Raw genomic sequence first — 24,217 nt, forward strand, 5'->3', positions numbered from 1 at the left:
CGCATAAACGCGTTAACATCCCCTCTTCACTCTCCCCTCTGTCGGCCGGCACTTTCACAATGCAGTATAGTACCGTACTCAATCAACTGTTGAAAACAAAGAGGGTTGCATTACAAATCAGTTAGGTATCGATAAGCGGATCACCATTGTACATTGTCGGTTGTGTTGTTTATTGTCGAGGTACGGATTCGTGTTGGTACTTGTCCAGCCACGTTGAGCGTTCACCGCGTGGCTGCCTAACTTTGAAGAGAAGACGGTATCCGTGTGTGTGTGTGTGTCTTATGCACATCTCTGGTGTGTGTGTGTGTGGCAGAGGTCGCAAACGGGTTTTGATTCCTTACCCGTACCCGTACCCGGCCACACCAGGGTCGCAAACGGGTACCCGTACCCGGCCGTACCAGTACCCTACCCGTGCCCGGCTGGGTACGGGTCGGGTACGGGTATCGGGTACCTGATTGCGACGTCTGGGATGAAGCCATGTTACAGGCGCGGGTGGGTTGATTCTAGGAACTTGAATTGTGAGAAGAGACAAGACGTTGGGAAATGAGTGACAAACAGTTACTCACCAGTGACTCACGGCCTACCCGTACCCGGCCGCACCAGGGTCGCAAACGGGTACCCATACCCGGTCGGGTACGGGTAGCCGGGTATCGGGTAGGGTACGGGTATCGGGTACCCGGTTGCGACCTCTGATGTGTGGGGTGCGTTGTTTTAGCAGCGATAGTCGAGTGGTCAGCGCGCTGAGCCGACGAAGCCGGCCATCCGAATTCGTGTTCCCGCTCACGGCCACCAGCAACCGGTGACGATTATTCTGAACCGGTCCTGAGACTCCCCTAGGTGGACTCGGCCTCAAATGAGTACCTGGTGCGGTGTGTAAACATGGCCAATGGGGAGACAAAGGCGGCCGGGCGGGCGTGGTTGCTGGCCACCCACCCCCTCGTGTGCGGTGCCGGCCTTTATAGGTGCTACTCGCTAACAGCACTTGCCCCACCAGCCTATTAAGGCTATACGGGGGATCTGTGTCTTTGGTACGGAATTCTATTTTCAACGGTTCAATTGTACGGTACCGTTCGCTGGCCGTGATGACATTATTGTGTGAAACGTCATATTTATCTATTGTACATAAAACCAGAATTGAAAAGTATTTCTATTTTACACGACTTAAGAGGTGAAACTGTTATTTTTTGTAACTGTCAGATGTGTGCTATGACTGTGATATATTAAATTTGCAAAACCAAAAATGTTGACCACTCCAGTTTATTTTTTCATGTTAGCTACCTCGCCTGGTCTACAGGAGGTCGTGCGTTCGATCCCAACCCTGACGCCCGCTGCTGTGTATTTGAAGTTTGCGGGGTCTCTCTCCCAGTGAGTCGTGGTGCGGTTTTTCTCTGGGTCCTCCGGTTTTTCCCTCCACATTTAGAAACATCACGCGTTTCGAGTATTTGGCTGCTAAAACTTTCCACGTGATAAGCCACTTCATTGAGCTATCACTTGCGGTCAGGTCGCTTCTGAAAAAGAGCTCAGTAAACCTTACCTGGTATAATAAAAACACATTTAAATAGTTGTAATGGTTTATTTTATATCATAGAATAGGTTTGGCGTTAATGTTTTTCCGAACCCTACATTCACTTTTTTTGAATCCATGACTGGATGATTACCCGAAACGTTTTACCCATGGTACACAGCGGGTTAAACAAAAAGTTGCTGACGCGCCCCTACTGGACATGTGTGCAAAAAGAGCTTCATAGCTTATCGGATTTGGCCAGGATACGATGGGTTAGGCTGTGACGGCATCCGCATCGCACTGGGCGTGGCTTGTATGGGGGGGGGGGGGGGTTCCAGCCTTCAGGAGACGGGATGTGGGTTAAGGGTGGCTGTCGTAATTTAAGCGGCCCAAGCAATCAACCTACAAAACACATTCCTGCGGAGGGAGCTGGTAGGAACGTTGGGTTGCTCGGCTAATGGGCAGGGTCAACGGCGGCGTGGTGTATTCCGCAAATATGCCCGACTGTGAGGGCGGGCACAAGCCGGCGTGAGTAGGTTAAACGTTGAGTTTTATAAGGGCACCACGGGGTGACCAGCCCCCCCACACCCTCCCCACCCAGCCCCTCCCTGCACGACGGACACAATAATCCCCTGTGGGCTGTGTGTAACCAGGAGGTTCCTACCAGTGAAAGTCGATTATAATCAAGCAATTACATAGGCGTGAACCCGTACGGTTAACCCCGCAATCTTGTACAGGAAACCCGATTTGTCAGGCCCATAGGGGCGCACAGCCGTTTCAATACGGGGATTTGTAATTGTCTATTTGTGTTTCTCCCTTGTGATGGGACTTTGTAGCAGAGATGGGACAAAGTCATTGTTATGCAAGTCCAAGTCGAGTCTCAAGTCATCAAATTCATGACTCGAGTCTGACTCGAGTCCAAGTCACATGACTCGAGTCCACACCTCAGAGGTGGGACAAAGTCATTGTTATGCAAGTCCAAATCGAGTCTCAAGTCATCAAATTCATGACTCGAGTCTGACTCGAGTCCAAGTCACATGACTCGAGTCCACACCTCTGCTTTGTAGGATGAACGTTGAGATTCACAAGGGGCACGGGGTGACCAACAATGTCTGAATTGGTATGTAGTAAGCTAGGCAGCGCTGATAAGGGGGGTTGCAATTGAGCGACTCTCGCTATAAAGCATCCAGTTGGCAAACACCGCCACACGCCGCGGAACGTACAGACCCAGAGTCGTACAGGCAGAGACGTCGTGCAGTCAAAGAGTCGTACAAGCACAGAGTCGCAGAGGCTCAGAGTCCTTCAGGCACAGAGTCGCACAGGCACAGAGGAGTCGTAGAGGCACAGAGTCGAGCGGCAACGTCGTTTTCCGTGGAGGCAGTTTATAAAGGAAACCTGCAGAAAGCCCAAGGATATGTAACAAATCATTTAACAAACAGAAACCATAAACCAGTGTTCATCATCGCCAGGGGGGCTGGTGGGGGGGGATGTTTAGACCGCTTGTTTTGATGCATTTTTTTCTCACGAGTGTAATATTGTAAATAAATAACTCATGTGATTGTTGAAACAGTACATTTTAGATTACGTGTCATATATAATAGAAATAAAACTGCATTTGAACGCATTCAACACTTTTCCCAATAACGACTTCATCCTCCATCCACAGAGTACAAAGTGGTTTTTAAAGTAACGACACCTCGGCAAAACGCCAGGGGTCAACAACAAGTAGCGAGTACGACCTTTGTCGAGCCCAGCGGCTTCGGGACTTAAACAACAAGCAAGTGCCGTGCAGGCAGCGTGTAACAATTGAGGATCGTAACATTTACCGCGGGGGAATCCGCTGGAGCTTCCAAGCTCTTTCTCACAGGCGTCGGAGACGGCGAGCACCACAAACTGTGGCTTCGCCGCTCAAATTCACGAACAAATTCTCTTCGAGAACGCTTCACGGCGGCACGCAACACCGCCTCTTCAAGTCGTGGCCGCAAGGGATGGGGTTCTGGTAATTAAAATAAAAAAACCCCCACGGCACACACAAACACGGATCGAGCAGCAAGAGCTTCTCTTGCCAGCTCCACGTCAGCACGCGGTCGTGTTGATCGACTGTCATCGATGGAACCGACTTCTACTGCTGTCGTCATTTCAGAAGCAAGGGGTTGGGGAAGCTACTCGCCCTTGGACCAGACGTGACCCACAACTTCAACTCAAGCGGTCCGCAGGCCACACAAGGCCAAACCAATTTCAGACGGCCCCTGGGCGAGATGTTAACTACCTCGCCTGGTATGCAGGAGGTCGTGGATTTGATCCAGACCCTGCTCTATATTTGGTGTTTGCGTGTCTCTCTCTCATCATTACGGTGGCCAGGAGATGTAAACTACCTCGCCTGGTATGCAGGAGGTCGTGGGTTCGATCCCGACCCTGCTCTATATTTGGAGTTTGCGTGTCTCTCTCATCATCACGGTGGCTAGGAGATGTTAACTACCTCGCCTGGTATACAGGAGGTCGTGGGTTCGATCCCGACCCTGACGCCTGCTGTATATTTGGAGTTTGCGGTGTCTCTCTCTCTCTCTCTCGTCGTGGTCGCGTGGATTTTTCTCCGGGTCCCTCTGGTTTTTCCCTCCACATTTAGAATCAACATCACGCGTTTGGAGTATTTGGCTGCTGTACATTTTCAAGCGATAAGCCACACAGTTGAGCTATCATCTATGGCCAGGTCGCTTCTGAATAAGAAGCTGCGCATAGCTTCAGTGGGCCTTGCCTGGCGAAATTACTAAAAAAACGTTTATAAAACGAAATTTATTCACGGCTCAAAATTTGATTTTTCGGTTCGGCTGTGTAATGATTTTGTCAAGCATATGTCGTGAGAGCGTGTTGACACCGGCCACAAATCGAACGTGAATTTGCCACTTGCACGAGCGTTGACTTAGGCCAGATCATGACGGAGTGGTCTCACCCAAAAAATTTATCTTTTGAATCATCATATAGGCTGCGAAAACCGATGCTACGCTATTTATCAATCACTACCAGCATCTCAGCCGCACTAATCAGATACCAGAGGCGATATATAATTAACCTGTAACAACACCTAACTGAGGAGCTCCCTCTAGGTCCACTCGGCAAAAAATAGCCAGCATTAGCAAAGTGCGTCCACCCATTAACCGGGTGCTGAAGCTGCCCTCTGTGCTGCTCCGTGAGGCGTGCCCTCCCTAAAAGCGAAGCACCACAGATATGCCCAAGCACGTGTGCTTGTGTGCACGACGTGTATCTGTGCTCCTGGATGTATGTGTGCATTGTGTACACGTATCACGTCGTGTCTTTGTATGCTTTAGTTGTGCACGTGTCGATAGGTGGGCGGGCGTGATGCTGACCACATCGTGAGCCCTTGTGTGCCGTTTCCAGTCCTAGCAGGTGCATGCGAACACAATTTAAAGCCCCAATAACTTATTGAGGTTATACAGGTCATGTTTGCCCGTGTGGACGTGTGCTTGTCCATGTGTGTGTTAGTGCGTGCGTGTTAGTGTGTGGGTGCGTGTGTGTGTGTTAGTGTGTGGGTGCGTGTGTGTGGGTGCGTGTGCGTGCGTGTGGGTGCGTGTGGGTGCGTGTGGGTGCGTGTGGGTGCGTGTGGGTGCGTGTGGGTGCGTGTGTGTGTGTTAGTGCGTTCAAGAGCTGGGTCAACGTGGAGTCGCCAGCCCTCATGGCACCCAGTGCTCCCGAGTTCACACACCTAGGACACACGCGCACACACACACACACACGGAGTTACACTGAGCGACTTCACACTGAACACCATGACAGTTGTTCGAGTAGCAAGGGCCTCGACTGCGATGGGAATCTGTCAAGATGTCAGCGCTTGGATGGGCGTTGGTGATGCATTAAACAGGCTTTTACAGGCAGCTGCGTGGCTACGCTGTCGGAATCAGGAGGACGGTGCAGCAAAAATCCACCGTTGTACTGCGTGCCTATGCTCCCACATCAATGCTCCCCGTCCCACCAGCCCGCACTGATCAGCGTGGTGAGGTCTGGTTACACAGCCCTGCGTGACCCGCACGCTATGGGGAGGCCCTTGTCCTGCAGTGGGTTGTCAAAACGGCCGTACTCATCAGGAAGGTGGAAGCCGGGCAGTCTGGTGGTGGTGGTGGGTTCTCTGTTCAGGTGTGTCTAGAGATAGATGGAAGCCAGGCGGTCTGGTGGTCGCCTGCTCCAATGTTTGCTGGGCACGTTGCTTGCAGCCCATGAGTTGGTCCGTGCCGTTCGGATGCCGAACTCCGCATCACGCAGAGTTTGTTTATTGCTCACCGCAGGGTGGAGACGTCCATGCGGTAGCCTCACCCTTCACCCACCTCCACTCCAATCGGTTACTCTCCTTGGTGTTCTCGACGAAGCTTCTGTGGGGATGGCAGTCGTTATGGAGAAGGGTGATTGCGTTGAACGCGTGTGCAGAGAAATGTAGACATTCGTAAAGGATAATTGAAAGTTGAAAAAGTTAAATGAATTACTTTGTGAGGTGGCTCAAAACGTTGAGCTGGCACAGCAGAAATCCTGGGCCGGAACCCGGCTTTAGAGCGCGCGTGATTATGCCAGGATCTCAGCTCTCGTGAGTTGATGGTGTCAGTGTAACCCTACGTCAATATTGGCTCAAGGGGGGCAATTAACTTTCCCCACTTTGCCTATTTTCAACAAAATAAAGATTTTTTACAATATATATTAACCAATATAAATCTATGCACTCGCGCACCCATACACCCACGCACTTACCCACCTACACAAGGCAAACCCGCCCCCCTCCCCGTACAGCCTACACAGTAAGCTGTTGAAACCGCTGTTAGCGAGTACCTATTAAGGCTATCATGGCGCATAAGGGAGTGATCTTGCCAGCCCCAAGCCCGGCCGCCTTTGTCTCCCCAGTGCTGATGTTTACACACTGCACCGGGTACTCATTTAAGGCTGCGTTGATCAGCGCCGATTCACTTTACTCACTGGACCAGTTTCAGACGATTCATCCCTGACGTTAGCAGCTTTGAGGAATCGAAACGGGGGTCTCCAGGTTAATAGAACAGTGCACCAACCACTATTACACCGCTCCAATACCCCGCCCATCGCCACCAAGTGACGGTGACGTCACCACGGCGCCTGTGCCAGGCCAGGTGCACTTTCAGGCCACGTGAAGTGTCGGAGGCTCACCGAAAGGTCACGGGACACACCCAGCAGGTGCCATCGGTTGACTGACGTGAGATGACTGGCAGATGCACCAGCTGTGCCGCCCCCCCCCCCCCCCACTGATCCACCACTCCCCACACCCACCCACACGCCCAATTTTGATTTCTCAACCACGAGGCTTCAAAATGCCTGTCTGAGAGAGAGCCCCGGGCACCCAGCCTAGGTGGAGTTCGCATCCGCAAGGCGAGGGCGATCTCGTCGCTTCTGTTCGACCGCTGTAAACCGACGGAGGGCACCGTACCGCACGATGGCGGGCAGCCTGGGGTCGCGCCAGATGTGCTGGTGCCGGTACCCGCACGCCGCCGGGAAGCTCGCGAAGCGGACCGTTTCGCTGTGTTGGGGCCGCGCCAACATCATCAGCAGGTACAGCTTGTGGCCCATGTGGTAGGGCACCACCGGGTCGTCGCGCGAGTGCAGCACCAGCAGGCGGCTCGTGACGTGTACCAGCCTAGGTGGGGGCGGGGTGGCAGGTTTCATCTCAGCCCATGAATGTACGTACATATGTATGTCGAACTTCTTTCGCGCCGTACGTAGCCAGCCGTGCCCCACTGGGGTCGAGACAATGAGCACCATTTTGCGGCGAGGTCAACGGCGGTTGACTGGACATCCGTGAATATACTGGAGGCATGTGAAAAGAGCTTTATAGCTCATCGGATTCCTCAAGCCTAAACAAATATTCTCATTCTGGTCGTTCTATGGATCCACTCAACCACCACACCTCCCCCCCTCACCCCCCGACATAGGAATGTGGAATTTCCACCACCGGCTCAGGGTTTGACTTTGAACTGAAACTCACTTTTCATCAATGGCAAAACGTATTCCGTTGTCCTCCAGGGGTTTGACGAAGAACCAGTCGAATGCTGGGAAGAACCTGTAGATCTGCACGCGTGGAGGTAGGGACAGACCAGGACGAGCACAGGGTTCATTGGCCGAGATCCATGACTCGGGCAAAAAGATCGCAACACAATCGATTCCGACGGACGGAAAGGTAACGTAGCCCAGACTTGTTCAAAAGAGCAACTGACAATGGCAAGTCGCATTGATATCACGGCTCCTGAAATGTATTGCTACGGAACGATGCTGCATCCAAGCTGGACCCAAAGAGTGGCCAACGTAGAACTAAGAAAAAGGTTGCACATTGATGAGGACCCGACGCAGGCAGTGATGAGAAGTAAATCGGCACACGTGTAGGATAGGCAACAGGGAAATGAAAAGGAAGAAACTGGAAAGAAACGAAGTCCTATTCTTGATTCTTTCGGTAAAGTCACATAGAAGGGAAATAATAAAAGAATAAAAATAAAACATCATAAAATTCTCACGACGTTTCGGCCACAACGCAAGCAGCCGTCCTGAGAATTGTATTATGTTTTTATTATTATTTTACTATTTCCCTTCTACGTGACTTTACCGAAAGAACCAAGAATATGAATCCCTGCAGTCACGAAAGAAGCTTTAAATCGAAACGAAGTGCTAACAGAGAATGGCTTGACGAGGACCACATAAGAGATTGGTGCCGGAGAGATGCGGCCACGACTTGATCATGTTGGCACAACACAGAGAAAAGTGGAAACAAAATGACGAAATGCACATTGGACATCTGTCCATGGATCGTGATGATGATGGTGATGAGCGCAGCCCACAAGGGACACAAAAACCACCAAGCGACCAGCAACAAACGGCACTGTGGAAGGTGTAATGTCTAAGGAGTCAACACGTTTCTTGAATTGCTCAGGGTTATGATCCGAAATTTGCAAAAGAGACAACGGGAGGACATTACAAAGTGGGGCATTGCGAGGGGAGAAGCATAAATAACTGTCGTGAGCTGCAATGTGGTGAGTGGGTTGAGTGTGAGACGTTTGGGTGAGTGAAAGCATGAGTGAGCGAGTGAGTGAATGCGTGCGTGAGGGAGTGGGTGGGTGGGTGAGTGGTGAGTGAATGAGCGAGTGGGTGGGCGAGTGAGTAAGTTGGGGAGCGGGTGAGTGTGTTGTCGCAACCTGCAGTGTTGCGGTGGTTGAACACAGCGGTGGATGAGACTAAACAGTCAATGTCTGATAGACCCGAGTCCTCGACACGTGAGGAGGAACCAATGAGTGAAGTTCACGGGAACAATAACCACGGCAGTAGCAACGGCAGAGTACTACGGAGGCAACTGACCGCCGGTAAGCGAGTGGCCACCAGAGTGAACGAATCAGCGAGTGCTTGATCATCAAGCATCCCGACAGCTACTCGATGTTGAATTCTATCGAGCGTAGTGACGAAGCAACCGGGTGCTCCATCCCAGATATGACGACGATGACAACGACAACATCCCAACCTTAGCTGAGTATGCAGCAACACGCTCAGCGGAGGTGTAACACAGAATGACTATCGCCCGAATCGTCACCTGTCACAAAAAAAAAGTGTCAGGCCACAGTGGTTATTGACGAGCGTGTCGAGTGTTTTTTCCCTGTTGTTAAATAATCGTGCTCGTGCACCGCTGCCAACGCGGCAGTATCGGCAGCAGCATCGCCGAATAAATCGTAAACGGGGGAGCGGAGGTGGCAGTGTGTTCGATGCTCACCAGGCTCATGGGGTGGTTCATCCAGGTCATGGGCCTCCCCTAGGTCGACTCAGCCTGTAATGAGTACCTGGTGCAGTGTGTAAACATTGCCACTACGAAGATAAAGGCGGTCAGGCATAGAGCTGGCCACCCACCCCCTCGTGTACCGTTCCGGCATTCATAGGTGTTCGTTAACAGCACTTGCCCCTACAGTCTGTTAAGGCTAAACGGGGTTGTATTTGTCTTTGATGCTCACCAGGCTCATGGGATGGTTCCTGATCTCATCGCGCAGATTCGTGAACGGAGACTCCAGGACGAGGCCATCCAGCCGCCCACCTGGGCACGTTCCACACATTTTGGTAACAGCATGGTCAATAAAAAAAACCAATATATATTGCCATGACAATGTATGTTTGTTCTTTAGTTTTGCGGAGGCAATGCACGGGCCCGTTACATCACGTTGTGACGCACGTAAATACCATCGACGTAAGCCAAACCGGTTATGAAAAGCAGGGGATAGAAAGATGGGGAGGGGGCTCGCTGCCCCAAATATGTGTGTATGTTGAACTTCTTTCGCACCGTACGTAGCCAACCGTGCTCATCGGAGGTTTGGGGAAGGACAACAAACTAAACACAAAAAGCAGTTCTATAAAAATGAGTTTTCAATCTATATTTAAAATCACATAGCTCCAGTGGCTTCCTAATATCGGAGGGAAGAGCATTCCAGACGGCCGCAGAAGAGCATCTGAAACAAAGGGAGCTGCCACAGTGGTGTATTGCTCAGCAGCGCACTGTACTCGCAATCAAGAGGTCGCGAAGTTCCATTCCATCTCCCGAATCTACGTACGCCTGCGTATGCCAATCGGTGCATTCGCGACTAAAACTCCACCGGAAACAATAACCGGCGGTTCGTAGCATCTGGGAGCTGGTGACCGATTCCGGAAACAGTTCCCGGTTTTAACGGGCAGTTGTGCAACAACCCTAACACTGTGTGAAGGTGAATGTGTGTGTGTGAGATCGCATTTGTATCAAACGAGTAGGAAGTGAGAAAGTCTTACCTTCCTTGTTGATTTGAAGAGCCAGGTTCGTGGCAACCCTGTTACAAAATAAGACAACAGTTAGCTATTACAACTCGACAACTCTGTTGCACAAAGAATACGGGGGAAGGAAATATGATCACATCACATCGGTAAAATGGGAAAAAAAGAATTGCATTGGCTTCCAGTAAAAAAACGCCTCAATTTCAAAATCTAAACACTGAGTTTAGGCGATCCATGGATAGACATGCACTTGGTCGTTTCATTGAAACTCATTTATGAAGACGTTTCAAACAAAGTTCAAACCTCTATATGTCTGTCTGTCTGTAAATTGGGGTCACAATAACTCTCCATAAGTGAAGGCCAATGTATTGCCGTTAGGGGACTTGCCCTCAGTAAAGCCCAGCCAAATTGATCACAGGGTTGGTCCTTTCAGGATCGAACCCATGTCCTTCTGCATACCAGGCGAGACAGTTAAAATCTCGTCAACGTGGCAACCACCGTGCCTAGATGATCAATCACAGTTAAAGGATCAACACGGTGGAAAGCAATTACAAAATCCATGCGGGTGCGTGATTTGTCTTCCTCATCATCATCATGATTATTGTCATCACCACCGGCGTACCCGCTGCCGAGCGAGTGTCCCCACACGAACAGGGGGCTCTTCTGGCTCCGCGCAACAATCCACTTGTACGTGGCGAGGGCGTCCTCCGTGATGGCGACCTCCGACGGGGAGCCCACCGAGTCGCCCCACCCTGCCCGGCACACGTGGTTTAGGAATTGAGAGATGGCAGTTGGTGGGAGTAGGAGGGAGGTGGAATGAGGGCATGGTGAGGAATAAGAGATGGCAGTTGGTGGGAGTAGGAGGGAGGAGGTGGAATGAGGACACGGTGAGGAATGAGAGATGGCAGTTGGTGGGAGTAGGAGGGGGGGGAATGAGGGCACGGTGAGGAATGAGAGATGGCAGTTGGTGGGAGTAGGAGGGAGGGGGGGGGGGAATGAGGGCACGGTGAGGAATGAGAGATGGCAGTTGGTGGGAGTAGGAGGGGGGGGAATGAGGGCACGGTGAGGAATGAGAGATGGCAGTTGGTGGGAGTAGGAGGGGGGGGGAATGAGGGCACGGTGAGGAATGAGAGATGGCAGTTGGTGGGAGTAGGAGGGGGGGGAATGAGGACACGGTGAGGAATGAGAGATGGCAGTTGGTGGGAGTAGGAGGGGGGGTGGAATGATGGCACGGTGAGGAATGAGAGATGGCAGTTGGTGGGAGTAGGAGGGGGGGGAATGAGGGCACGGTGAGAAATGAGAGATGGCAGTTGGTGGGAGTAGGAGGGGGGGGAATGAGGGCACGGCGAGGAATGAGAGATGGCAGTTGGTGGGAGTAGGAGGGGGGAGGTGGAATGAGGGCACGGTGAGGAATGAGAGATGGCAGTTGGTGGGAGTAGGAGGGGGGGGAATGAGGGCACGGCGAGGAATGAGAGATGGCAGTTGGTGGGAGTAGGAGGAGGGGAATGAGGGCACGGCGAGGAATGAGAGATGGCAGTTGGTGGGAGTAGGAGGGGGGGGGGGGAATGAGGGCACGGTGAGGAATGAGAGATGGCAGTTGGTGGGAGTAGGAGGGGGGGAATGAGGGCACGGCGAGGAATGAGAGATGGCAGTTGGTGGGAGTAGGAGGGGGAGGTGGAATGAGGGCACGGTGAGGAATGATAGATGGCAGTTGGTGGGAGTAGGAGGAGGGGGAGGAGGAATGAGGGCACGGTGAGGAATGAGAGATGGCAGTTAGTGGGAGCAGGGGGAGGTGGAATGAGGGCACGGCGAGGAATGAGAGATGACAGTTGGTGGGAGTAGGAGGGGGGGAGGTGGAATGAGGGCACGGTGAGGAATGAGAGATGGCAATTGGTGGGAGTAGGAAGGAGGGGGAGGTGGAATGAGGGCACGGGGAGGAATGAGAGATGGCAGTTGGTGGGAGTAGGAGGGGGAGGTGGAATGAGGACACGGCGAGGAATGAGAGATGGCAGTTGGTGGGAGTAGGAGGGGGGAGGTGGAATGAGGGCACGGTGAGGAATGAGAGATGGCAGTTGGTGGGAGTAGGAGGGGGGAGGTGGAATGAGGGCACGGCGAGGAATGAGAGATGGCAGTTGGTGGGAGTAGGAGGGGGGGGGGTGGAATGAGGGCACGGTGAGGAATGAGAAATGGCAGTTGGTGGGAGTAGGGGGAGGTGGAATGAGGGCACAGTGAGGAATGAGAGATGGCAGTTGGTGGGAGGGGGGGGGGGGAATGAGGGCATGGTGAGGAACGAGAGATGGGGGGATGGCAGTGGGGAGGGAAGGAGGGAGTGGAGGGAGGGAGAGCCCACGTGTTCTGGAGAGAATGAAAAGTTACAACTTCCCAACGCCCTACCCCCCCCAGCCCCTCCACCCCAGTGATTTCAGGAATTCTCACGATGAATGATCGCGAGTCGATTAAAGGATTGATTCGTTTTCAAACACTGCGGTGAATAGTCGTGCCACTAGCGCATGGCGGGGTCAAGTTAACCCATTACATACAAGGTGTACGGATCGAAACACATCGATACGTGCACAAGTGAATCGATGCAGTTATTGCGAGTTGTAGAATAGATATTAACAGGATGATTTGATGCATCGTTCCACCGTTAGTGCCTAGAGCAGGACTACGGGCTGCTGTAATTTCAGCGTGGAATTATTAACGTAATTTGGTTGTCCACGGAAGCCTCGCTTGAGTCTCAAGACTCTTTCTCAGGAGGGTCCTTGATTTTGATGTTTGGCCAATTTGATTAAGCGAGGTGGGGGGTTGAGGAGGGGGTGATTATATTCGAGGAAACCAATAATACAAAAAACCCACTGAGCTTACGAAGGGATACCACTCAAAGGTGGACTTCTCTATTTTTATTTTACCAGGTAAGGACGCACTTAGCTATATAGCTCTTTTTCAAAAGCGACCTGGCAATCACTGATAGCTCAACGAAGTGGCTTATCATCATGTGGAAATACATAGCAGCCAAATACTCTAATGTGTGTTTATTATCAATGTGGAGAGAAAAACCAAAGATTTGAAGCTTTCGTGACTGCAAGGATCCATACTCTTTGGTTTTTTTCGGTAAAGTATTAACCCACGTGACTTTACCGAAAAAAAACAAAGAGCATAAAAACCAAAGAACCCGGGGAAAAATCCACGCGACCACGGGGGGAGAGAGAGACATGCAAACTCCAAATATACAGCAGGGGTCAGGGTCCAGATTCGAACCCACGACCTCCTGTATACCAAGCGAGGTAGTTAACATCTCATAGCCACCGTGGCAAGATGTTAACTACCTAAGAGATAGGTAAAGAACCCATTTTCTGTGCTGCCATTTCACAGCCCAGTGGATTTGGAATATTCTCAAATCAAATCCGTACCGCCGACGCATGCCTCCAAGTGCCAACGTCACAGGTGTGCACCACCGCATGCGCGTTTGTGTTGCGTGCGACGATCATTCGGAAAAAATGCAAGCTGGCATTACCTCTGTAATCCACAGCCACGATGTGATAATCAAGAGCACTTATGACCTGCAGAGACGAGAGAGGTTTAGAAGTCACGATGAGAGTGAACTGGAAACTTGGTTTAAGTTTATTGACATTATTTATAAAGCGCTAAAATACAAATTGGATTTACGTAGCGTCAAAAATATTACCGCATCTCAAGATCCTGTAAAGAAACATTGGGAAAATGTATTTTGTAGAAAAGCAGTCGGTCATCGGCAGGAGACAATTGAGAATATTGAGGCTAGACATGAACAGGGGGCAGGGAGCCGACAACACAGATGGCTGGGGGAAGGGATTTCCAGACGGAGGGCAGCAGAAGAGAATGAGTGACCTCCTGCTGAGTGAAAGATTGACTGGTTGCTGGAGCTGAGAGAGTGTATGGAGGGGGGGGTAAGATGAGAGAGGAGAGGTAAGAAAGTGCGTGGAGTGGAGTAGAGTGAGATGAGAGGAGAGAGATAGGAGAGTGCGTGGAGGGGAGTCGAGTGAGCTGAGAGGGAAGAGGTAGGAGAGTGTGTGGAGGGGAGTGGAGTGAGATGAGAGGGGAGAGGTAGGAGAGTGTGTGGAGTAGAGTGAGATGAGAGGGGAGAGGTAGGAGAGTGCGTGGAGGGGAGTAGAGTGAGATGATAGGGGAGAGATAGGAGAGTGCGTGGAGGGGAGTCGAGTGAGTTGAGAGGGAAGAGGTAGGAGAGTGTGTGGAGGGGAGTGGAGTGAGATGAGAGGGAAGAGGTAGGAGAGTGCGTGGAGGGGAGTACAGTGAGATGAGAGGGAAAATGTAGGAGAATGTGTGGAGGGGAGTGGAGTGAGATGAGAGAGGAGAGGTAGGAGAGTGCGTGGAGGGGAGTAGAGTGAGATGAGAGGGGAGAGGTAGGAGAGTGTGTGGAGTAGCGCGAGATGAGAGGGGAGAGGTAGGAGAGTGTGTGGAGTAGCGTGAGATGAGAGGGGATAGGTATGAGAGTGTGTGGAGTAGCGTGAGATGAGAGGAGATAGGTAGGAGAATGCGTGGAGGGGAGTAAAGTGAGATGAGAGGGAAGAGGTAGGCAGGGATGATTGCATGGAAGGATATTGAAGATGATGGGTGCATTCTGCAAGATCATCCAGGACTGGAGTGCGGAGACAGTGGAGGAGATGGCAGTACCGGTGCGACGTGTTCTTGTTTACAAGTGTCTGCGAGAAGTCTGGCAGCGGTAATTATGAATCAACAAATTATGCAAAGTTTTCAAGGATCACAGCGGGCACAGATTAGCTGCCAACCGCTTTAGCACGCTACCTTGTAGAGTTCCACTCGGTACGCTCCAGCCCTAGGAGAGAAAGGACGACAGGCCGTGTCAACTGGGAGAGATCACAGGAAGGGGCAATCCAAAAAATAAACCGGTCTTGCCCCGTAAATATGTACGTAGCCTGTGTCCCAGGGTGTCTGACACGAGTTTGAAGCTTTGTTATTGAAGGAGATGAAAGGACTTGAAATCTTGACTTACAGCTTTCGTGACTGCGGGAATTCATATACTTTGGGTCTTTCGGTAAAGTCACGTAGATAGGTTCAAATTAATAGAAATAAAATAAGCAAAAACTGCGACGTTTCGGTCACAACACAAGCGATCGTCATCAGGAGGAAAATAAGAGAGAGAAAGCTGCTGAGACAGACAGAGAACCCTGTGGTTCTCAATAGTAAAATGTTAATAAATACATAGGTTTGATGACACAAGTACTTGTACTTACGTGCCCGTGTGCAATTTATGTTTTCGATGATTACCTTATAAAACAATCTGGCCATGTCTCGCACACTCCCGGGAAAGGGCATCTCGCACCCCCAAGGGGTGTAAGCACCCCAGGTTAAGAACCACTGGGCTAGAGGCAGGGCTACGTACTAGTGGTTGATACAATCAGTGTGATTAACCCGCAAATTGCTTGCACTTGCTCTCCAGTGCAGTGTTAACGAAGAAGTGGGGTTTCAGTTTGTTGGCGCACTCTTCACTGCTTGTGGATAAGAGTGCAAAGAGGCGATTCCGATCGCATGAGAGGTTCCAGTTCGCATGGTGTCTCACCGCGAAGCCGCATTGCCGTGCAGGTAGAGGATGATGGGGCGACCGGATCCCAGGCTGTCCTCGTACCAGCCTGAGCCCTTGCCCCGAGCCTGCTGCCCAAGGGAGGCGGGCACCGTGTGCCTGGTAGCGTCCAGTCAAAAGCCACACAAAAGACAAAGATCCCCCCGTGTAACCTTAACAGACTGTTGGGGCAAGCGCTGTTAGCGAGCACCTATGAAGGCCGACACGGCACACGAGGGGGTGGGCGGCCAGCACCATGCCCGGCAACCATTGTCTCTCCAGTAGTGATGTTTACACATCGCACCAGGTACTCATTTAAGGCTGAGTCTACCTAGGGGAGGCCCAGAACCGGTTCAAATAATCGTCACTGATGTTGGCCATTAGCGGGAGTCGAATTCAGGTCGCCGGGATCATAGCGCAACGCGCTAATCGTAACGCCACAACACACACACACATACGGCATAAGTTTTTTTTGGTTTGGGTTATATTGCGTAAATATAGATGCGTCGTTAAACTCGCCACCACCCGACACAGCCAATTAGTCAGGTTTGTCACGTGAACAAAACGTGCCAATTAGTTACTAGTTCAGCACACCGCTTGTGTGTAGGGAGAGGAGACCCACAATATTCACAATTCGAGCACGATGTTTCACCGGTAATTACAACCAGCATCATCAGGCGACAGCCAGAATTAACGACACATTTATATTTACACGATCTAACCCAAAAAAAACCTCGAATGTGGATAATATTGGTCGCGAAAGCCTGCGTGTTAAACACACACACGGCAGCTTGCCATCACGAGTAAATATGACTTGTATCAGGGTTCTTCAACTACATTTGCCGGTGGTATAATTGGCATGTGCTGCCAGGCTTTTTGATGCGATACGTCACGCGTACAAATGTTAGGATGTCACACGGCATCGTAACGTCTGCACGTGACTACCAATGCGTGCCTCTTGTCTCAAGATCTCTCATATCTCTCTCGTTTATCTCGCTTTCAACTCGGCAATCTCTTGCCTACAGCTCTCCCATCTCTATCCCTTGTCCATCTTTCTTTCATCTCACGAATCTGCTTCTCTTCACATATCTTCGAGAGCCATATCTCTTGGCGAGCCGTAGCTCAGTAGGCCTCCGTGGGATACATCTGGCCCTCAGGCTTGCCAGCTGTACAACCCTCACTTATAAAAAAAAAAAAAGACCAAGATCCTCTGTGTAGCCTTTACAGACTGCTGGTGCAAGTGCGGTAAGCTATTGCCTATTAATGCCTGCAAGGCACACTAGAGAGGGGAATGGCGTGGCCAAGCAACAAGCCTGAAGGCCTTCGTCTCACCAGCGCTGCTGCTGTTCATACACCATACCAAATACACTAATTCAAGGCTCAATCGACCAAAGTACATTTTTAAACACTTCACTTCGCTGCCCACCACGTAGCCCGATAGCAGTTTACATGGTTAATTCCCACGTGGGTGCGAGTAAAAACGAAATAGGGAAATAATAAAATAATAAAAATAAACATAATAAAATACAATTCTCATGACGTTTCGGCCACAACGCAAGCAGCCATCCTCAGGTGAAGAACAGGGCTGTCGGAAAGACAGCGTCATTCAGACGCTGTATTATTTCCCTTCTACATGACTTTACCGAAAAACCAAGAAGATGAATCCCTGCAGTCACGAAAGCTTTAAATCGAAATTTTTTAAGATTTTTTTTTATATTACCAGGTAAGGCCCGCTAAGCTATCTAGCTCTTTTTTAGAAGAGATCTGGTCACAAATTATAGCCCAATGAAGTGGCCTATCACGTGGAAAATTATAGCAGCCAAATACCATAAACGCACGTTTCTAAATGTGGAGGAAAAAACCGTAGGACCCAGAGAAAAATCCACATGACCGCGGAGAGAGAGACATGCAAACTCCAAATACACAGCAGGCGTCAGGATCAGGATCAAACCCACGACCTCCTGCATACTAGGCGAGGCAGTTAACATCTCGCCACCGCAGCGCCTTGTGTGTGCGAGCATCACGTACCAGACACCGAGGGTTACGCCACTCTCCGGGTGAAGGTAGAAATTGCGCGTGTGGTTGAGACCGAAGTGCGTTTCTGGATCGAGCAGTTGCTCCGTGGTTGGAACGCGCACTGAAAAATAAAACATACGCATGCACGGCGTAGCCCCCGGTTCAACAGAGACGCACATACGTGGGTGCACAGTAAGCATGTGACACATCGAATCGTCCACTAAAATCGATTCCGATTGTGAAGTTTTGTTGGTGAGTTCTGAAGGGCTACAGAAACTGGTAGAAAGCCTGAACAATTCTGAGCGACTTTGGAATGAGAATGACCGTTTGCACAGCACAGGTTTTGTATTACACATGGGTGCAGAGTAGGGGAAAAACAACATATCGAATAATCCACTAAAATCGATTCTTCAGGCTTGTGATAGGTGCATAAAATCGTGTACATGAGAATAATCTTAATATTTGGATCTACCACCCTTCAAACCCCCCAGATGCAAACTTTTGTAGTCTAGGTTTCAAAACAAACATGTATTTTTTAAATGTGCCCCCCAATTTTGGGAGGTCCAAAAGGTTAAGTATTTGGTTGTCAGATGTTCTTGTTTAACAATAAACTTGGCTAATATTTGGACCCGTATCGCCGATCTAGAACATCCTCAGAATTGGCATAATCAAGTCACAACTATTAGATAACTAAATGGAAAATGCACACATAAAGTGTGTTTCATAAATTTTACCCAAACATTCAGTTAATAATAATACTGACGACATAAAACTACCCAGTGCACTCCTAGTGTTGATGAAGAGATGAAGTGACATGGCCAGCATCATTTGCGGGGACTTCGAGATTTCTAAATTTAACTCGTTTCATCTCATGACATGCCTTTAAAAAGAACTTGTCTATTAATAAGGGTGGAAAAGCTACAATTATTCAAATATTCCCTTCGTGATTGTTTTCGAGAGAGTGCTGTTTTTGCCAGAGCATATTGCATGCATGTTTAACTTATTTTGCACCGTACGTAGCCAACCGTGCTACTCGGAGGAGTGGGGAAAGAACAAAACACAAAAATCAGTTTTAGAGTGCTCTACAAAAATATAAGCAATTTACATTACATCTCGTCTCAAACTTTTGAAATGGCACCCTCAGCGGCAGCTGTCCCCTGTGCAGCACAAGGTTACTCAGCGCATGCATGGCCTGCAAGCTGCGAAAGTGAAGGCAGTAAACCAAAGCACGCGCATGGATCAGAAGCGCCCGGCACGCACCGAAGTTATTGAAGACCAGTTTCATTGCAATTGCGGGGAACAGCTTGACGATGAACGGAACAAGGACGTAGAAGCCCAGGATAACCAGGACAAATCTGCGTGCATGTTTCATCACTCGAGTGTGCCTGTGAAGACATCATGGGGGGGGGGGGGGGGAGGGGTCCATTATTCTCAGCTTTGTACGCAACAGGAACTTGGACTATGAGAAAGGACATAAGAAGACTCGAAGGCTCTTGAGATGTGAGTCGTGGCACCGAATGAATGAAAATGTTTGTTTAGACTGGAGGAATCCGATGAGCTGTGAAGCTCTTTTTCACAAATGTCCAGGGCAAAAAGTTACAACTACAAACATTACAAAGAGTAGTCTGATGGCGAGACAGAGTGAGCAAGAAGTTCTAAAGGAGGCTTAGGAGGAGAGAAGTCTCATTGAAACAATTCAGAAACAGCAAAAAGAAGTGGAATGGACACTTTTTCAAAAGCCCGAAGGTCGATTAAGAAAGTTGTGAAAGCATGCAGGGGAGTCCAATAGGCAGAATACTTGACTGCTGCTTTACTTGAAGAACTGGAATAAAGTAGAAAACTCAAGTTTGGACAGTATGGAGGGGAGGTCTGACCCAATGACATTTGACAATAGACTAAAGAATACATTTGTCACTTCACGTATTGCCCATTGTTACACAGGCAAAAGGCGGTTGGACCTGCATACAACACGTGTTGGGTTTTCACAGCATTTGCTTATTCTGCAGATTGTATCGTAGCTGCTAGCTGCAAGTTTATATGAAACAAAGGTGGTGGTGGGGCAGTGGCATTGTGATTCGTGCTTTGTGCAATAAACCCCTCGTCCCGAGTTAAAATGTCGAGCCCAAAGCTCGCGTTGTCGGCCAATATCCGAATTCCGTTTAGGGCACTCCCCATTTCACCAACTCGCGTTGACCAACGCGGTGAAGTATGGTCAAAACGATCCCGATGATGACACGGGTGTGGTCGGGAGCCTTTCGTTTTGGCAGAGGTTATTGTGAACAAGTGGCCGTATAGCACGACGGTGAATCACGTAGACATCGACTAAAGATTCGTTTGTGCTGTTCATCAAACAATTACAAGATCTCAGTCTCACACCCCGGAATTTCAATTGGAGGCATGAGAAATTATTTAACGTAATAAAAAAAAACTATCCTCATTCTCTCTCTTAAATGGCATGTCTTAATGCGAGTACTGTAATGCATACACGTTACAAGTAGATTCTAATTAATCCACACAACGATTACCAGAATAGCCCTAGAGCCCTGATACGTTTCGAAACACTCCATCAAAATGATAATTCTGGAGAAAACAACGAATTACTTCAAAGCCTCTACCACCTCTGCCACGAATGCCAAGAGTTCTGCACACTTATCACCTCTGCACGCTTATCACCTCTGTAACTATTTAACACTTCTATGCAAGAGATAAGAGATCACTTTCACACGACGTTCAATCAGCTGCTCAGAAGCGATAGAGAGAGACACACACATTTTAAATCAACGAATGCCTTCCACCCTGCACTTAATCGAGCAAAATAAAGGAAAATTACGAAGCTAATTTTTAAAAATCAATACCAAATTATCTCAACGGGTTCTCCCCAAGGTTAATCTAAAGGCAAAAGACGCCACTCGCAATGTGCACTGCACGTCCCGTCGTGTTGACACGACAGTAAAACACGCTACGTTTGCCTTTCTTTACGCTAATGTTCGCTGGTTATGGCACAACAACAAAATAGCCGCGGTATACACAACAACATACGTTGAAGCTGCGCATCGATATGTATAAGTTAACAAGACTTGATAAATAAACACGCGACACACACACGCGGCACGCACCTCGTCACAACCGCGCCCGCTCAGAATGTCAAAACACCACAAATATAAACAATTCTCATACAACTCTCATACAGCTTCGACTGCAACACAAGCAATCATCATCAGGTGTGAAATCCACAGCAAGAAAATTTGCTGTGGATTTCACACCTGACGATGATTGCTTGTGTTGCAGTCGAAACGTCGTGATAATTTTTTATGGATTTTTATTATTTTATTATTTCCCTTCTACGTGACTTTACCGAAAGAACCAAGAATATGAATCCCTGCAGTCACGAAAGCTTTAAATGAAAATGTTTCTCATACAGCTGTTACACTTTAAACTCATTTGCATAATGGTGTGGCTATCGCCTGATGAAGCGGGTTGCAATTACTGGCGAAACGTCGAACTTTAGATCGTAAATGTTGTGGCTTTGCTCTCCAACACGCCGCTGTATCGGAGAGCAAATCCACAACATTTACAACCCGAGTACGACGTGTCGCCTGTGATTACAACCGAAACGTCGAACTTGGATTGAAAATGTTGCGGCTTTGCCCTCCAACACGCAACCGGTGTTGCCGTACTGGTAACGAATTACACGTTCTGTTCACGCGACAAACCTTACTAATCGGCTGTGTCGGGTGGTGGCGGGTTTATCGACACATGTATATATTCACGCGATGTACATTAAGGACGGAGAGGCAACAACAACAACAACATCCTCGACAACAACAACAAATGACAAAACAGCGGCAACCTTCCGCGTTCCTCAACTCTGTTCGCAAAGGCCGCAAACTCTCTCGCCTACTTGGGCCCCGCCGGTCGGTGTCAAATAAAATTAATAAAACACGCGCACACATCCACATCCCTCGTCGATCTTAAATACATTTTCCTTTTCTCAACAATTGCGCTTAAGAGGGGGGTCGCCGAGACTCACATTCGTTCTCGCCGCATCAGGAACTGAGGGCGCCGGGCGCGAGACGCTGACGGCGGGCGGAGCCTTCAGGCGAAGGCGGAGGCGTCGACGGCTGAACTAGGCCCGTCCCCATGGCAACCTCGAAATTAACATATTTTTTTAGCAAGGCGCAGCCCCTGCAACGATTTAAAAAATTACCAAGGCGCAGCCCCTGCAACGACTAAAACAATTACCAAGGCGCAGCCCCTGCAACGACTAAAAAAATGACCAAGGCGCAGACCCTGCAACGATTTAAAAAATTACCAAGGCGCAGACCCTGCAACGATTAAAAAAATGACCAAGGCGCAGCCCCTGCAACGATTTAAAAAATGACCAAGGCGCAGCCCCTGCAACGATTTAAAAAATTACCAAGGCGCAGCCCCTGCAACGATTTAAAAAATTACCAAGGCGCAGCCCCTGCAACGACTAAAACAATTACCAAGGCGCAGCCCCTGCAACGACTAAAAAAATGACCAAGGCGCAGACCCTGCAACGATTTAAAAAATTACCAAGGCGCAGACCCTGCAACGATTAAAAAAATTACCAAGGCGCAGCCCCTGCAACGATTTAAAAAATGACCAAGGCGCAGACCCTGCAACGATTTAAAAAATTACCAAGGCGCAGACCCTGCAACGATTTATAAAATTACCAAGGCGCAGACCCTGCAACGATTTAAAAAAATTACCAAGGCGCAGCCCCTGCAACGATTTAAAAAATTACCAAGGCGCAGACCCTGCAACGATTTATAAAATTACCAAGGCGCAGCCCCTGCAACGATTTATAAAATTACCAAGGCGCAGACCCTGCAACGATTTAATTTTTGTTACCAGTGGGTAAGGGCCCTCATCCACACACACACTCAGGTTTAATTCGTAGCAGGCTTTCGCGACCAATATTATTCATAATAAAGGTTTTTTTTGGGGTTCGATCGCGTAAGTATAATGTGTCCTAGATTTGAAGCTTTCGTGACTGCAAGGATTCATATTCTTAGGTTTTTTTCCGAAAAAACCTAAGAATATAAATGTGTCGTAACCCTCCACCACCCGACACAGCCAATTAGTAAGGGCTTTGTCACGTAAACAAGGCGCCGATTCGCGACTACTTCACCCCACCGCTGTGTATACTCCACACGGGTGCTGCTACCGTAGCTCTCTCTCTCTGTTTCTTCTTCTTGGCTGTCACACCCGTTGGCCCAAAATTAAAGTGGCTTACGATCGTGTGGACATTTATACATTTGCAGCAGCCAAAAAAATACCATAACGGCGTGATGTTGATTCTAAAATGTGTTTCACTATAAATCCTTTATATGCGTGGCGGCTAGAGTCCTCTCGTCCTCTGGCTTGAGATGGCTGCTACCTATGGGTTAGATGATTGCATTGCACCATTAAGCAATTGGTAATTAAATATAATATTTGTCCTAAAAAGTGTAAAATTTTGTAAAAAAAACTTTCACGAACATTGTCACGCACAACGAGTCTGTGTGTAAAATGTCAGCTCGATTGGATCACGGGAAGTGGGTTAAACGACGACCGAAAGATTTGCACGGTCCTAAGCAAGCAAGCGAACTTAATATAAAGGATTTTAAAAAAACCTCCCCACGCGTGTGCCACGTGCAGGCAACATGCGTGTGCCACGTGCAGGCAACATGCGTGTGCCACGTGCAGGCAACATGCATGTGCTTGGATTCATTGGGCAAAGCCACGAAACGACAAGCGGCCCCTGGTGGCTCCATCCGCCAGTGAGACGCGGCGCCCTCTGCGATGGCTTTGCGATGGAGCGCGTCGTCTTCGATTCCATGTGTGTTACGAAGTCTGCGGCCGTCCGCGCGTGTTGCCATCTCGAAATCGCGAGGCAGGAACCGCCGGGCAGGTTTGGAAGGCATCGGTGGCCAGGCAAGGTGAGCCGCCGCTGCCAACAAGTTGCCCAAGCTCTGCGACGCTCTCGATATAGTGAGCCGCTTTCAGCCAATGAATGAGCGACTATACTGCACGTGGGAGGAAAACCGCAGAGACCCCGCGTGTGTGAAGGGGGAAACGCTCTATCCCACACAGAAGGGGACAGATGATATGAATCCGCACGTTGATGTTACCCTCGGCATCTCCACACCGTGCTGGTTTGCATTGTCGGGCGCGTGATTCAGCCACACAAGACGTGGTCAAGAACGCGTGTTCGTAGTCCAACGTTTATTGAAGATCTTAACTTGCAGTTTATTTTATGTTCCGCCTAAACAACGGCAAACGATCGCTGCACGTAACACAATCCTCGTGTCTGCAAATAC

The 24,217-nt window shown here is 49.5% G+C and overlaps 1 protein-coding gene across 1 annotated transcript; it reads right to left on the minus strand.

Moving 5' to 3' along the window:
- Positions 1-2,853: 2,853 nt before the first annotated feature.
- LOC133362795 (lysophosphatidylserine lipase ABHD12-like) lies at positions 2,854-22,341 on the minus strand. The gene is made up of 13 exons (XM_061581742.1): positions 21,922-22,341; positions 19,152-19,276; positions 17,904-18,012; positions 15,876-15,995; positions 15,101-15,131; positions 13,812-13,857; positions 10,920-11,049; positions 10,316-10,353; positions 9,514-9,593; positions 7,515-7,597; positions 6,960-7,166; positions 5,798-5,886; positions 2,854-5,225 (listed from the first exon to the last, which is right to left on the minus strand). Exons 1-13 carry the CDS (start codon positions 21,936-21,938, stop codon positions 5,218-5,220), a joined length of 1,083 nt encoding a protein of 360 aa, XP_061437726.1. The 5' UTR covers positions 21,939-22,341; the 3' UTR covers positions 2,854-5,217.
- Positions 22,342-24,217: the final 1,876 nt, after the last annotated feature.

This window comes from Lethenteron reissneri, chromosome 8 (assembly GCF_015708825.2).
Source record: "Lethenteron reissneri isolate LAM-NWPU_2019-01 chromosome 8, ASM1570882v1, whole genome shotgun sequence".
Lineage (NCBI taxonomy): Eukaryota > Metazoa > Chordata > Hyperoartia > Petromyzontiformes > Petromyzontidae > Lethenteron > Lethenteron reissneri.